Source organism: Copadichromis virginalis, linkage group LG18 (assembly GCF_057382275.1).
Source record: "Copadichromis virginalis isolate Kocher_CV1m ecotype Utaka linkage group LG18, C_Virginalis_male_GT1.1, whole genome shotgun sequence".
Lineage (NCBI taxonomy): Eukaryota > Metazoa > Chordata > Actinopteri > Cichliformes > Cichlidae > Copadichromis > Copadichromis virginalis.
The window spans coordinates 25931772-25948141 of record NC_140635.1 but is presented as its reverse complement, the minus strand read 5'-3'; the positions used below and the strand labels follow the sequence as shown (position 1 = coordinate 25948141).

General features: G+C 40.7%; 1 protein-coding gene and 1 long non-coding RNA gene across 4 annotated transcripts; one reads left to right on the top strand and one right to left on the bottom strand.

The window, feature by feature from the left end:
* LOC146688015 (uncharacterized) lies at window positions 1-4156 on the bottom strand. Of its 2 annotated transcripts, none has more exons than XR_014916307.1 (7): window positions 3704-4156; window positions 2080-2211; window positions 1863-1962; window positions 1685-1744; window positions 1505-1595; window positions 1181-1338; window positions 1-520 (listed from the first exon to the last, which is right to left on the bottom strand). It is a non-coding gene; the product is annotated as an uncharacterized LOC146688015 (long non-coding RNA). The 2 variants fall into 2 exon arrangements; XR_014916308.1 differs by having other exon boundaries at window positions 3709-4156.
* A 4549-nt stretch (window positions 4157-8705) lies between these two features.
* atp1b3a (ATPase Na+/K+ transporting subunit beta 3a) lies at window positions 8706-15222 on the top strand. 2 transcript variants are annotated; one of them, XM_085438323.1, is made up of 8 exons: window positions 8706-9018; window positions 10238-10366; window positions 12203-12301; window positions 12460-12650; window positions 12827-12877; window positions 13421-13507; window positions 13598-13747; window positions 14365-15222. In XM_085438323.1, exons 1-8 carry the CDS (start codon window positions 8907-8909, stop codon window positions 14434-14436), a joined length of 891 nt encoding a protein of 296 aa, XP_085294449.1. In that variant the 5' UTR covers window positions 8706-8906; the 3' UTR covers window positions 14437-15222. The 2 variants fall into 2 exon arrangements, with proteins under 2 accessions (XP_085294449.1, XP_085294447.1); XM_085438321.1 differs by having other exon boundaries at window positions 8711-9018; window positions 13598-15222.
* Window positions 15223-16370: the final 1148 nt, after the last annotated feature.

Sequence of the window (16370 nt, the reverse complement as noted above, 5' to 3'; positions counted from 1 at the left end):
TTGTATAACAAATTACAGCATTTTATTTTGACCAGATACATTTTACGGTAAATTCCTGGCAACCACAGCTGCCGGTATTTTACCGCTAAAAATACAGTACAATATGAGGAACAAATGGTTTACCGTACATTTTACATTTGCAACCGCTAAATATAGAAAAATCTAAAGATGCTCATATACAACCAAGGTAGAGAATATTACTGATAAACAATGAGAAAATTTGACATACCATTTGAAAACAGACTAAACATATCATTTTCTCTATTCCTACAAAACAGCATAGATCTTGAGAATACAGCATGTGTCCATATATATGGCTGGTAATCCATGGAGGAATGAATAAACATGAAACAAAATATTACCTGCCCCTGACCTATCAACAGTAATGAGTCACTGGGTCCTGCCTTGGTGAAGGAAAGGACTCGGTGGAGTTTCTAATGCGCATGGTGTTGAAGATACAAGCTCTGCAGGAGTACTTCAATGTCCATCAGGAGTTCACTTTGGACTGGCAGGATCCCCTCTGCAGCAAAAAAAATGGACAAAGTTTGATCAGTGCTTGAGCAAAATGCACAGAAATGAACAAAACGTGCTGCCAAAACCAGATCTAATGATAAATGATTTCTTAAGTGTAAAATATACAGTTCTTAAAGGATAGCTATTGTCAAAATGCAACCTGGGCTGTTTTTTTCAGTTGTTTTTTTTTTTACTGTAAACGAGACAAACATATATCTAAAAGCATAATTACGACAAACAAGCCGTTTTTGAGATTGACCGTGATTTTGTTTTGTGGTCAATAGCCAGTGAATGGGAATACTAGGGGGCCGGGGCATAAATTTGAGCACATCAAAATCGATACAGTAAAAAAAACAAAAAAAAAAAACAGCCCAGGTTGCGTTTTGGCAATAGTTATACTTTAAATCTACTTATGTAAAAGTGATACACAGACAACGCAGCCCTAATCACAATCATAATTTGTTGGAAAACGTATTTAAGTTTCGTATTGATTTATCATAGAACTTGAAGTTAATGGCTGAATGCATGGTGATGAGACCTATCATTCAATCTACATTTTATAGCGTATGAAACTGCTCACCTGGACATGAACCTGAGCTCGGCTGATTAAGATTAGTGTCTCCTGTCCATCTTTCTTTAGCAAAACTTGAATAATACCACTGCTTACCTCTTATTGAATCTTTGGGTGCAGACTTAATTGAAGAGCCTCGTATAAACAGGCAGGGTGTGATGTTTAGGGAAACCAAAGAATACAGCCGCCATCATTTCTGCCAGAAGACTCATTGGGTGCAACGAAGCTTTCATTGTGGACTGGCTAGATACCTTCTGCATTCAGAAGGAAAACAAGAAGGGCATACACCATAAACAATAATAACTGACAAAAATAATGAGACAAGAAATTAAAGTAACAAAATAAGTACAAATCAAGTTTCCCTGTGTTACAGTGTAGCTGAATGTTTTTCAACAATTTGATTTACGGTAAAACACATACCAAATATTTCCAGCCAAGGTTTGTTTCAATCTTCAGCATTTTTTTCCTGCCATTGTCTTGAAACTGTTTCATCTGTCGCTCTCATTTGATGCTGTTTACAAAAACAAAACAGCAATATTGTAAAGGGAAAAAGGAAAATTAATTTAATGGAAAAAAAAAGATTATGACCTGAAATCTCACCATTTCCTGAGAGTCACAGGTCCTTTGAGTATCCTTATGGTTTCTGCTCAAATTCAGTGTCTGAAAAGGGCAGGAACAAAACAAACCTTTTTAATCATAATAAAGACAAAATAAGATTTAGAGACAGACGACAAAGAAATGTGTAAAATATCTTCTTGAATCTGTTTACTTTACTAACCTTGAAAGAGACTCTTGGGTCTTAGCTGTGCCACCACCCTTAAACCTTAAAACAGATGGAGACGATATGCTGGCCTGGCTTGAAATTTCCATATTTGGTGCTGTAAAACAATATCACAAACAATAGATTAATTGTACTTTTTGGACCTTGGCCAAAGCATAATAGAAAAAACAGAAAGTCCTTCATGGCTATTGTGCAATGAAATCATAATACTTACTGGTTTGTTTCTCAGATGCCTCCACTCCTAATGATTGTAGTGCCTCCAGTACAATTTCAAGGATTGAGGCAGACAGGTCCGGCAGCACCTTAGTAATGGAACTCCTTATGCTGCCCCCCATTTCCAAGATGTCTGATAAAAGAATGTGAATAAAGGTCAATTTACACCAAGTGGTACCTTTGGTCTTAAAATATGAAGCTGATCTTGCTTGATACTACACTTTTATACAGTGTTTCGTAAGTACCAAACTAACAGCACCATTATTGTGACAGCACACTGTGTTTCAGTGGAACCATTTGGTACCCATACTTCATGTAAGATGTTAATGGATAGAAATCAATTAAGTCAATGGGTTTTGACCAAAAAAATCATTTTATTTAAAACAGCTTACTATCACTTATGTCACACAGAACATCAGCAGGAGGCTCAGTAGAGGGCTCTTCTGATTTCTGCCACAGATCAGACTCTAGCAGACATCTCAAAGTCTCTCTTAAAGGCACATAATAGGCAAACCTATCTTTTCTGTTTTCATCTCTCCCTAAAAATATTTTCTTTGGTTCCGCATAGTTGAAGGCTTTTTTAAAGATCTGAGCTCTGGAGTGCACTGTCCTCAATGGCCCGGTATGACATGCAGAAAAAAGATCATAGCTTTTGACAGACTCACAGACTTTGTTGATGTCCTCCTCTGATAATGATGTGTCATCTTTTAACAGTGATGCAAGTTTACCCAAACTGTATGTCTGTCCCAACTCATGCATGTTCTGCATTTCCTCTACAATGTTCTGTATGGTTGAAGCAGGCAGTAGAAACTGACCCTGCAATTTTAAGTAGAATAGTGAAATGTTTCTCAGAAAAAGATCACAGAATTCAGGGGGCATTTCCATGTTATCTTCATGTGTAATAGACTGTGCAGCAGGCTCGGAAATCAAGGGTACAAAGTCATCTGATGTGGTTGGAACAGATGATGATTGACATGCAGACTCTCTATATAAATCACCAATGCTGCTGTCTGAAAACTCTGTGTTTACGTGACATGTGAGCAGTAAAAGATGATTTAACTCTAAAGGTATTTGTGCATCCTCTTACTGGACAAGTGACCACGTGTCCTTCCACAATAAGGCTCTTCAGATGAGCTATTAACTCTTTAGAGTTCTGACACTGACGTTCACACATCGCCATTGCACATGTAAACGAAGAAACCACCACCACACCAGTGACATGGGTGGGGGCAGTGTCTTCGGTAAAAATGAGCCTTAAACGCGCCATACCTGGTGTATGTCTGCTTGCAGCCTGCTTCAATACACCGAAAGAAACAACGTGGCTCATTCCGATGCAGTTTACAACGAAGCACGTAGCCCCTTGATGACTGAACTACCTTACCACAGAAATTACACGTTAACATAACTCCATGTACTTTGGTAATTCCTCCCTAGCGAATTAAGCACGCCATATACAGAAACTAATCCAGAGCAATGCTTCCCTCGCAACAGTAATGCTAACTCAACTCACAAATGCTAACTAAATTCACAACCTCACTCATAAAAAACGAACTGCTAAAATTATCTATAAACGCTGGGCTGGTGGATTTTTATAACAGAGATAACTTGAAGTTGCATGTACTCACCTCACCTCGAACTAATTGTAAGCTGCCAGGATGTCTACAAATTCCGAAGATGCTGTGGTCCAAGCAGCAATAAATGGCGCTAATATACGAGTTCAAAACTGTGTCCGTTAGTGAAGCCAACTTGAGTCTCCTGCATGAAAAAAAGAGCGGTTGGCACACAGCTCAGCAGCGCGCCGCGCTATTGGTCATTTTCAGGTGACGTCATCCCGCAATGTAACGTCGCTCTTTGTTTCTTTAGGAGGTTCGATCAGAAGTCACGTCTGCAGACCGCTGCAGCCACGTCTTACCTTGCTTCCCCTTTTTTTGGTGAAATGGTTCGCTCATACTGCACAATGTTGCTACTAGATTTTTTTTCTCTGCAATTCGAACGTAAAACGTCTGTACACAGTTTACCAGCAGTTTAGCTACCAATCAACAGCGATCACACAAATTCAAAATTTAAGGCCGACCCACTTGGTGGTCTGATAATATGGCGTGAAACACAACAACATAAAGTTGTTTTAAAATAATAATTAAAAAAGATTATTGAAATCAATTTTATTCACAACCATAAACTTTATTTTTAACATCTTCTTTTGCTGTTGATTTTTTTTTATCAGAAGGTTAACAATGATATACTGCAGGCCTAACTTTTAATCTGTATATCAGTATCTGAATTTTAAAATAAAAAAATACTATCAGTTTTATTGTCTTTCACTGCTGATATTTGCTTTTTTTTAATGGTATGTACTGGTTGTATTATTACGGTGGACCCTATTTTTTAACATCTTGTTTCTGTAAAAATGAATGTTTTTGTTTGCTTAAAAATCTACAGCTTTATACTGTGAATTCCAATGTGCACAACCCCAAAAGATGTAGTCTTACTCAAATAATACCGTAAAATCTAAGTTTTTCAGACATTTTCAACATTACAATATGTAATTGTAAAATGTATGCATATTTATTTGTTTTCACAGAAAATATTTATAATTTCAACATTTTATTACAGTAAAAAACAAAGTTTTATCCAGTCTCACAATTAACGGTTATTCAATCTATTTAATACAGTAAAAGGAAGTTTTTGATTTTACGCTCCATTACCGTTGGAATTTGACGGTGTTTTGCTGTATATTTTACTGACTTTTTTTTACAGTGTAGGCGTTATCTGTGATATTCCTTAACTATAATTTATCCAAGTTAACTTCAGTTAACCATTCAGACAGTTCTTTTGCAATGAAAAACATAAACACCCATGCTGCCGGTAGGTTTCCTCAGTGCCAGCTGTTAACATTATAGCTGCTTATGCAGTAACCATGGTAACCACGGACTCTGAGCGGCTGGATCGACAATTTTACATGTATGATCTTAAAACAGGACACAGCCACTATACGTGCTGGCCTCATATCAAATGTGAAGGCAGACTGAGTCTATGTTTGACGTTTGTTTATATCTAATCTTCCTTTTCAAACATTTAAACAGCAGCGAGTCTGCAGCTGAGGGAATACAAACTCAAATTGTCGGAACAGGTTTGCTCGTTTCTTGGATTCATTTGGTGATTTATTAAATCTATAACTGTTATTCTAATCTGCTGCTGGGTCTCTTACACTTTTCTTTATGCTGTATATTTTCATGTCTCTGGAATAGTTGGCAGTTAGATAGTCAGCTGGGAAACTCTGTGTTAACTCATGGAGCTGAGGATATCGTGGATATGCTGACCTCGCTCCGTGGTGTACAGGGCCGTTTACCCTCATGATTAATATTCACAATAAAAATATTAGCCGAACATCATGAAGTCTGTATGTGTTTCATAGTGTCGAACAACCTTTGTACAGTTAAAGCCAGCAGTTACTACATGACGGAAACACCAACGTTATCTCTTTTATGTGTTTATACACAGGTCAGGCTGATTACTGAACAAAAACCCAAAGATCAGATGTTAAACAGATTTTTTTGCTCTCTCTCCTCCTTAAACATGTTTTTAATGTTAGTCATAATTCAGAATTGGCGACTGAAACACGTAGGACACATAAGAACTTCAGGAAATAAAACACCGATAAATATAACCTCAGTAAAAGAAGTCAGCGGGGGTTACTACAGCTGTGTACCGGGTAGTGATGGGTCGTTCGCGAACGAAATGGCTCTTTGACGTGAACGACGCGAGCCGGCTCCTTATCGCGAGCCGTCACGTGTTTTTTTTTTTTTTTTCCTTTCTCTCAGCCTCTCTCTCGCACTTTTTTTCCGCTTCACTCTGCACGCGAGCCTTGTGCTTTACGCTGGGCAGAGGGGGTAGGGGCGGTAGTTACACTCAGTAGCACAGGAACAGAGCCAGAGAGAGAGAAAGAGAGGCAGGGACAACAACATTAGAAAGGTATAGTAATCATCCACAACTATTTTCGGTTGCAGATGATAAAGGATTGAGAAAGTTTATTCATGCAGGTCCACATGACAGAGAATATGCATGTTCTTTTAGTTTTCATATTATAATTTATATTTAATTGTGTTGTGGTTTGCAGTGTTTTGTGTTCTTTTCACTTTAAATTTGTGAAAGGAAAAAGCTGAAAATTTAAATAGTTAAAACTTGAAATGTGAATAGTTGATTTTTGTATTATATGATTTATTTATTACATTTTATGTGGAGTGAATAAATAAAAGTATATTTACGGTGGCCCCTACAGACAAAGCACATACAAACTTCAAATCACGTACGAACTCTGAAGCATGTACAAACTCCAAAACACGTAAAAACACGTACAAACTCCAAAACACGTAAAAACTCCAAAACACGTAAAAACACGTACAAACTCCGAAGCACGTAAAAACTCAGAAGCATATAAAAACTCAGAAGCACATAAAAACTCAAAACACGTACAAAAGACAACAGAAGTGCTCCAGGATGCTGGGCGCAGTGTTGAGCCTTTGTTATCTTGTGGCTACACAAGCCAGCAAGTACCAACGACCGGATTTGGTGTGTGGTAATAACAGGTAAATGAACTTTTTTTTTAATTATTTGAATATATATATGAGTGCCTGTGTATAAATACACAAACAATACACACATGCTTTCAATTGTGTAATTTAAGTGATCTAGTAGCTCTGCTTTGGAAGTTCAGTTCATGCTAGAAATGTGTTTTGGAGTTTGTACGTGTTTTGTCTCTAGGGGCCACCGCATATATTTATATATAAACATATATAAATAAAACCACTTGTTTTTACGTTAGTAATTCCTTTTGTGCATAATTTTATATTATTGTTAATAATAAATTAATTAAAGCAACAAAACAACCTGAAGAGCCGGTTCGGAGCCGAAAGAGCCGGCTCTTTTTAGTGAGGCGAACCGAAAGAGCCGGATCTCTAAAAAGAGCCGGAAATCCCATCACTAGTACCGGGGCCTGCGCTTTGTCGGTGGGATTGCTTGCGAGGCGAGCGGGTCTATCCCACGCTTTGCCGTGAGACTGGGCAGAAATCTCCGAAATCATCGAAGCACTTTTGCAAAGAGGCTGTATCTTGACAAACCGACCAGACACATGAAGATTAAACCACTACATTCTCGGCTAAAAAATATTAAAACGGTATTTGGTGACACACAAACAGGGTTTTTCAAAGCTCAGTTCTGTTAGCTTCCACATGCAGGTTGTTGTGTGCTAGAAACAATGGCCACCAGGCCAAAGCAATGGTTTTGACTCGATCAGCGTTAACCCCGCCCCCTGAGTTTGATGGGTGAGGCTGACAGATAAAATTATTTCATGATGAGAGCCAGACGCCAGGACTGCCAAAATGAAATAAATAAATATATCATTAAATAATTAATTAAATGTGTCAATGATTAATTAAATGTGTCAATAATTAATTAAAATGTGAAATACATAAATATTTAATTAAATGTGTCAATAATTAATTAATTAAATGTGTCAATAATTAATTAAAATGTGAAACACATAAATAATTAATTAAAATGTGAAACACATAAATAATTAATTAAATGTGGCAATAATTAATTAATTACATGTGCCATAACTATTTATTTAATTAATTAATTCCAATTTTAATTAATTATTGACACATTTAATTAATTATTTAATGGTGTATTTAATTAATTCATTATGGCAGTCCTGGCGTTCCATAGATATGGTTGAAGCTATGATAGGATGGCATCCTTGCCTCAGTCTGCGGTGGAAAAAAGCGTTTCTTTGTTAAATAGGGCACATCTGTTTACAATCACGCACTCTGAATCTTCTTGTCCTCCTCCTTCGCTTTTTCACACATACACGCACACACGCAGTCTATTTTGCCATAGCAACAAGGGTTAGCAAATGAGGCAAATATCTGTAGGGGGGAATTGGTCGCAAATCGCATCCCGATCGGCTTCTGGTCTTTTGATCACTGGCTCACACGCTCCTACATATTTATGCGAACGAGCGTGATCGTCCAGAGCTTTCTGAGTGATTAGCAGCGCGCCCCGTGCTGCTCGAACACACCTCATCCCGATTGGTTATTGGTTTGGTGACTCACCGCGTACGACTTGTGTGCAGAAGAGCGGTAATTCATCTATAATAGGTCCGAATACTTTCGTAATAAAGCAAAAGATGCACGTTATTTTTAACAGTACTGTGATTTTAGGGTTTCCACAGACGCACTTTGTGCCCAACAATCCGTAATCAGTGCGCCATTTTTTGCGCTTTTCTCGTGTTAGCTATAATAATAATAATAATAATCATAATAATAATTATAATAAAAGATCTCTCACTTAATAAATGGAGATCCCAGGCTCTTCTTTAGTTGGCACTGCCATTAAGGTGCATAATAAAAACGAGAGATTAAGCATGATGGCGCGTGCTCCATTTATAATTAGTGCGCGTAACGCTGCGTCTCCGTGCGTCTCCCCGTGATTAGCCAATCTGCATCCATCTGCTCGTACTGCATCAGCTGCCACGTTAGGCCCAGTGTGGACGTCACAGATTTTTTTCCCCTCTTTCCTCACCTTTTTTTCCTGTTCCACCAGAGCATCTCTCTCTCTCTCTCTCTCTCTCTCTCTCTCTCTCTCTCTCCTTCTGCTCTCCCTCTCTTTCTACACCGCCCACTCCTTCCCCAATCATTGATCCGACCACTCACTGCCGCCTCGCCGGCTTCTTTTGCCTCATTACATCGCCCGCTGCGCTTTCTGCATTTTTTTAGGGAGGAGAAACGGCACATTTTGGGACCAAGAAAAAAGAAAAAACACATCACCATGGCGAGCACCGAGGATAAAGCGGCCAACAAGGAGAACGTGTCCAGCTGGAAGGACTCCATCTACAACCCGAGAACCGGGGAGCTGTTGGGTCGTACTGCCAGCAGCTGGGGTAAGGATCCCCGTTACACAGCAGTCAATTAGTGGCCGCGCTTTGACATTCACGGAGCTTATACCTAATCTTATATTCATTTTCAAAGCATTTATAGCCACGTGTCTCTTCGGTATAAAGCCTCCTATAAATGTCTTTGTGTGGATGGATTTAAATGAGTGCCACATAGATGGCTGAGAAGCCATCACGGGCCTGTGTGAAGGTGTTAAAGGAGAAGCCTGTACCAAGAGGCTCGCCAAGATAAATGATGCTATCAGAGGTGTGCAGCAGTCTGTCTCTGCTGCATAGGGGAAAACAGCCAAGCAGGCGATAATCAGTCACAGCAGCCTTGTACATTTTTAAAAAAAATATATATATATATAATTTAATGAATGATCAGCATCTGCATTAACAGAGTTATCCGGGACCTGCACTGACACAGCAGAGCCCAGCTGAGAAAGATGCTCATCATAGCTGAGGAATGTGCCACAGGCACAATCAATATCTGATCAGGCCATACATTTTATGTAATAATCCCCCAGTTATTTCCAGAGTAAGGTAGTAACAGGGGTACCCTCCCTCCAGCAGCCGGCTCCTATAGGCTAGCGCAGATTGTCAGGCTGCCTGCGCCCCTGTGCTGCTGTGCAGTGGGATGCTCCATTGCAGTTGCATGGCCGCCCACATTAGCATGCCTGTCAAGGTCAAATGGGATTCCCTCTCTCCTCTTTCTCTCTCTTTTATGCACCAGGCAGGTGCATTGTGGGATACTGTTGGAGTGGAATGAGGGAGGGGGGGGTGTACAGCGGGAAGCTGAGGGGTCCACCCCCCACCCCCCGTTTTTGGCAACTTAGAGGGCATCCGTGCTGTGCAGGCTGGATGATGGTGAACCATTTTGAGTCAGATGTTCCCATAAATGCAGCTTTTTCTCTCCCTGCAGTTATATAAATGAGACAGCAGATGCCCCGAGAAACTGCAGCAATCTTTGAATCACGTTTGGGCTGAAAAGAAGTGAAATGGGGCCTCACGTTTGTTAGCAGCCGGTGAAATTTCCTCCCATATTCAAAATGGTTTCCCTCGAAGGGACAGTTCATTCAAATGACCTGAAGACGAGGGGAAATGTAAAGCAATCAAGCGTAAGGCTATGGCTAAAATGTGCAGTTAATCGCAGTGAATCCCTTTTTATCTCATCACCGTCTTCTTTCTCTTTCTCTCATGTGTTTCCTCCCGTGACATCCTCCAGCACTCATCCTCTTGTTCTACTTGGTCTTCTACTGCTTCTTGGCCGGCATGTTCGCTCTGACCATGTGGGTGATGCTGCTCACTCTGGATGACTATGTGCCGAGGTACAGAGACCGCGTTCCAGAGCCAGGTTAGTATCTCTCAAGATTAAAATACACAGGAGTAACTGGACTTTTCCTTTTCTGTTCCTGGCAGCATCAATCATCCAGGCATTCATTATTAATGCCTGCACCAATAAGGTGCTGTCACAATAAAGCGCTGCATAACAGCTGCTTTTTACATCGATCTATTTTGAAGACTCTTCCTGTGTGATATCACCAGTGGATGCTGTTGGCTGAGTGTTTTCTTTCCGAGCGTATAAAGAGGGGAAAGAGGTTCTACAGCCCACAGACGATCAAAGATAACCAAAAGTCGCAATGTTTTTCCCCCCTTTCTCGTTCACAGTGAACTCCCTGCCCTGTTCCCCCCCACAACCAATCAGCATCTTCATCTACTTTGAACTAGGTGTTGTTGATTTTGGAGGACTGCTTGGCAGGAACCCATGGTTCCACACTGAATACCAACCCAAACAGACACAACCTTGTAGCATAAATTCACCATGATTATTTCTATATCTGCGTATTAGGACATCATTCACCTCCACCTTTAATGACGAGTTTTGATAACTCTGCATAGGCGTGGTTTGATGACCATTAGAATAGTTTCCAGGTTTTTCCAAGGGTAGACAGGAAGAGACCACCCTCACTAACTTCTGAGCTTTAAAGGTTAATCCTGGTAGGCTTGGGGTAAAGAGTTAACAGCAGATGTAATGGATCTAAGGTTACTTGGGTTCAGTTGATCTGCCTGCCCACAGTGCAGTCACCACACCTGTAAGCAGGAGTGCAGCATGAAGATGGCCATGCAGAAGTGAATTTCAGATTTCCAAATGAATCCTTTTAATAGATTATCAGAATCAGCAATGTTCTACTACAGTACTCATGGTGACAGCCCAACTATGCTACTTGCTATTTCTTCGCTGACAAACAGAAGGCTAACATTTATTACCAGATGGACATCAATGCCATGATGAAGGGCTTCAGGGCGAATCCTGAAAATGTACTTTTTAAACTCTCAGCTGTACGCAGAACCAATTTTTTTTTATGCTCTGCCAACATACCGTCAGCATAAATGACACTTAATAACAGGGTGATTGTTATTCATAACCGCTGATGCAGACCTGCTGCTGGACAGTGTGGTTGTATAAAATGTGGCGTACTTGTTACGAGATCATCGATGGCTTTGGCAGGACATAACAGTGTTTGAAAGATAAAAATTGAGGTGCAGGCGCTGTGTTTTTGGTGTCATCTCTGACAGTAATCGATGCTGATTGCTGTTGATAGTTTCGATTTTTGTGTTGATGTTCAATGTGTAAATCTGGCTTCCTCTGAGTTGATGGCTGTGTCTGGTTTGTGTTTCCAGTCATTTTTATTAGATGATTGATTGTATTGTGGTGATTCATCTTGGATTGGAGGAGTTAACAGAGCTTTCAGAGACCAACATTATTCTTTATTTAAAAGTTCACAATCATATTAGATTATAAAATATTCATAAATGATCTCAATTTTGCAGCAAATATTATTGTCGTTTTGGCTTCAGTGCTCCGTAGTATGGTGGTTTACACATTGGCCTAACGAGTGAAAGCTTCCCAGCTTGATCCCGGGAGGGACACAAATCCCTTTGGGGTTGTGTCAGGAAGGGCATCAAGCGTAAAAAAATCTGCCAAATCAAATAAGCGGAGCTACCTGCTGTGGCGACCCCGTGTGAATAAGGGAGCAGCTGAAAGTGGCTTTTTATTTGGCTCAAGTGCTGAGAGGGCCTGTCCAACTCACAGTGCCATCCCCACAGCACCACCTACCTGAAACGCATTCAGGGCGTGTGTGAGTATGTGTTCACCGCTTTCCTTCGTTTACCTTATGTCTCGTTACAGGGTTGGTGATTCGTCCAAATTCACTGGACATTACTTTCAACAAATCTGATTCAAAAAACTACAAAACCTATGTCAACCATCTGGAATCCTTCCTGCAAAGTAAGTGCACTTTGCTCTAATGCACAGATAAATTAAACAGATTGAAAGCGAGCTGTAATAAAATGAATACCACTCTCCCTCTCTCCGATCTTTTTCCACTGACTCTTGCCAAATATCTGAATACGCTGTACCTCAATCCATCTCTGTCTCTGCATCAGGATACAACGATTCGATGCAGGAGAACAACGAGGAGTGCATTCCGGGAGAGTATTACATGCAGGATGGCGGTGAGATGACAAAGAAAGTTTGTCCCTTCAGGAGGACCTCCCTGAGTTTGTGCTCTGGCCTTTCCGACACCGACTTTGGATATCAAGAAGGAAAACCCTGTGTGCTGCTGAAGATGAACAGGGTAACACTCGCTATTTCTCACAGATCCAGGGAAACACGCGTCCTTTTCCTGTTTTCCGCACAGCCTCTATTCTCCACTTATTTGTTCCCAAAAATAAATGATTTCTAATTCTGGACCCACGCAAGCAGCAGCCATGCACAGTTTCAACCTCTCTTCCTGTTTCTCTCCTTTCGTAGATTATTGGCCTGAAGCCAATTGGGGATCCCTACATCAACTGCACGGTCAAAGTAAAGCATTTTCTCTACATTACACTTGTCCTGCTGGCTTGTATGTGTATTTTTTGTCTTTTTTATTTCTTTCATACAAAAACATAACAGTTTCACTGTTTTCTTTCTGTTGATCTCGCTTTCATTTCTTCCTTCTTTTTGTTTGTGTTGTGTCTGATATCTTCCTGCATGCTGTCACTGATGGCTTTAGGGTAAGATAAACATGTAAATTTTACAGGATAAGGCCAGTAGGGGTGTTAACACATTTTCATTATGTAACATGCCGTTATGCAGGTGACTCTAAACCAGTCTTAGTGCCATTCTAAAGTCTATTTTAATCTATTCGGTGTACGTTTTCTGCCAGAAATGTCACTTTTTTGGATTGAGCGGAACGCATCGTGTTTTCCACTTCATTTAAACCTCCTCGCTGACAGCAGAGAGTCCTCACTTTTCTGTCTTGTTCCGTCCCGTTTCATGTGGTCTCGGAATATGTCTCATTAATTCGACATTAAATGAATTCCTTCATTGTAAAATCTTTACTCTGAGACGTGTCCTGCCTTGCAGAAAGACCACCCGGTCCAAATGCACTACTTCCCAAGTGAGGGCCGCATTGATAAGATGTATTTCCCCTACTACGGCAAGAAAGCCCATGTAAGTATTTAACTACAGCCGGACAGTATCCACTAACCTGCCCAATAAGTGATGTGTTACTAATAAATGATCGCCTCGGTCCTGATGCAGGAGAACTACATGCAGCCCCTGGTGGCTGTGAAGCTGCTGCTCACCAAGGAGGACTACAACAAGGAGCTGGCCGTGGAGTGCAGGGTAGAGGGCACCAACCTGCGCAACAACGACGAGCGGGATAAATTCCTGGGCCGCGTAACGTTCAGGGTTAAGGTGGTGGAGTAAAAGGCAAATATACAGCCTGTGAAAGGAAATCTAATTGAAGCTGCCCACTAAGGATTTATCTTTATTTTATTTTATTTTTTTAAGAAAAAGAAGGAATCGTCAAAACGTCACAAAGGCGGCATTTTGGGATGTGGCACAACACAGTCAGCGAGACAGTGGTACCACATGCTGCTTTCATGACATTTCTGACTTTTCTTTTCTTAACGATTCCTCGCTGACCTCCTCAAAGACCCTCATAACAAAGCACAGGCTCCGCTCGTGAGTCCGTCCATCCACACGCCCTCCCTCCCCTTTCCCCCTCTTCCCCCCCTTCCCCATTCACCTATTGCACTGTTCATCCTCCGCTCAGTTACGTTTGTTGTTGTTGTTTTTTTCTTTATTTGTATTGACGTGATTCGATAACTTATAGCCATTGCAACCAAGCCATTTGGAGCTGTTGTGTAATTGTTGATGAAACAATTTTGTTTAAATTTGTTTTTAGAGCTTCCCGCTGCCAGGGAAGAGAGTGTTGCTTTCATCTCTTAAACTGTATGGATTCAGTATTATCATCAGTGTGGAGAGGATTTTTATCTTGCTGTATAGTATAACTGAGAAAGTAGAACATCTCCAGAGTATTATTCGTCGCACATCACAAAGACTTCATGGAAACATACCGTGATAATCAAGTATAGCCACTGTATCCCTGTATATGAAATGCCAATTACAAAGTCCCTTTCTACTATAAATACATTGTGATGCTATAACATATTTAGGGGAATTATAGATAGATCTTTGTCTTGTGGTCCGCGTAGCCACAACCCAGTCTTGTGCTGTGTGTCCGTCTGTCTGCATGTCCGTCTGTCTGTCTGCCCGTCTGCCCGTCTTCCTGTTTACTCACCTCTCCACTGCAATAGCAAACACGTGGGTGAGCCCTCCGGGACTTGAGACCACCTCGCGGGGCAGGGGGCGGGGGGTGCCGTCGTGTCGACTGTGGTTCAAGGCGACACGGGCGCGCACTCACTCGCGAGAAGGTACGGTGTAAAAATTAGCTTTTAAGGCGGAGAGGCGCTGGAAGAAGCGTTGTTGCAAAACTCAAAAGTTCACTGTAACTATGTACTGTATATCTATACGTGATCTGTATATCTATCTGGGTCTCAAAGATTGTTAGTTTTTCTCTCTTCTTCAGCCTGTTGATCTGATTGTCTGCCGATCTATTACTCTTCAATGTATATATATATAAACTATCTTACCATATTTACTTAATTCACACTGTATTTTTGTCACAAAAACACAATGTCTGTGCACTGTAAAGAAATAATTTAAACAAAGATTTACAGGAAAATATCTTATTCAAAGCTATGTTTACACAGTCTTAAAAGGAACCCGCATTTGAACAAACAACTTGTAACATCTCTTCAGGGTGCCTTAAGACCTGATGAAATAAATTGTGGGATAAGTGATTTTGAAGAAAAAATGGAGTCCTGTGTTGTGTTTTGTTTTCCTTCATTCAAATTCTACCTTAAATTCTGTCAGCATCCAAGTCAAACTTCACTGATTCTGATTCTTTACAACAACTTGCTTTTTTGCACCAATATCTAATATAGTAAACTCTGTGCAGACATGGAGGATGACCTGCTGAAGTTCTGATTACGGAGCGTCAGAATGGAGAAGAAAGGCATGGTTGTTGGTGGCAGATGTGCTCGTTTGAGCTGATTACTCTGAATCATCTCTTTACAGAGAATAGTCTGAAAAAGAGAAAATATAAGAGAACAGCAGTTCTCTGGAAGAAAATGCCTTTTTGATGCCAGAGGACAGAAGAGAATTGTCAGATTCCTAAAGGTAATAAGAAGGTAACAGCTATTTAAATAGCTCATTACAACCAGTGTATGCAGAAGACCATCTCTGAATGTGCAACATGTCAAACCTTGAAGCAGAAGACCTGAGAACAGGAGACGGAAGCTAATATTTGCACAGAGTCACCAAAACTGGAGAAAGAGAAGATTTGGATAAACGCTGTCCAATCTGCTGAGTCACATTCAGATGGTAGGGCCAGAATTTAAATGAGATGAAATCATGGATCCATCCTTCCTTGTATCAACAGTTCAGCCACCTGCCGCATTTTCTTGCTGCACTTAATGCCACACTTTGATCGTCAAAATTACCAGCTGAGTATCGTTTAAACACCGCAGCCTACCCGAGCATTGTTGCTGACCACAGTTTGTGTTTGTGACTGCACCCAGCAGGATAGTGCACCATGTCACAAAGCACAAATGATGTCAAACTGGGCTCTTGAACATGACAGTGAGTTCGCTGTACTCAAACCGCCATAGTCACCAGATCTCAGTCCAACAGAGCACCTTTGGGATGCAGTGAAATGGGAGATTTTTGAAAACAGAAGCAGCTTTTCTTCCTCTTGTGAAATAACAATGATCTGACCTCTTTTGTCCAGGGACAGTTACATAAATGAAGCCATGTGTAAAGATGGAGGGGGATTCTGTGTTTGGAGGAACTGATAACAACTCAGACACCTGATGCCCAGAGCCAAACCCAGACACCATTGTTGTAATGGGTCACAACCCCCCCCAAAAGGCCTCGAAACACTTATTTAATCTTTAACAAGGACATG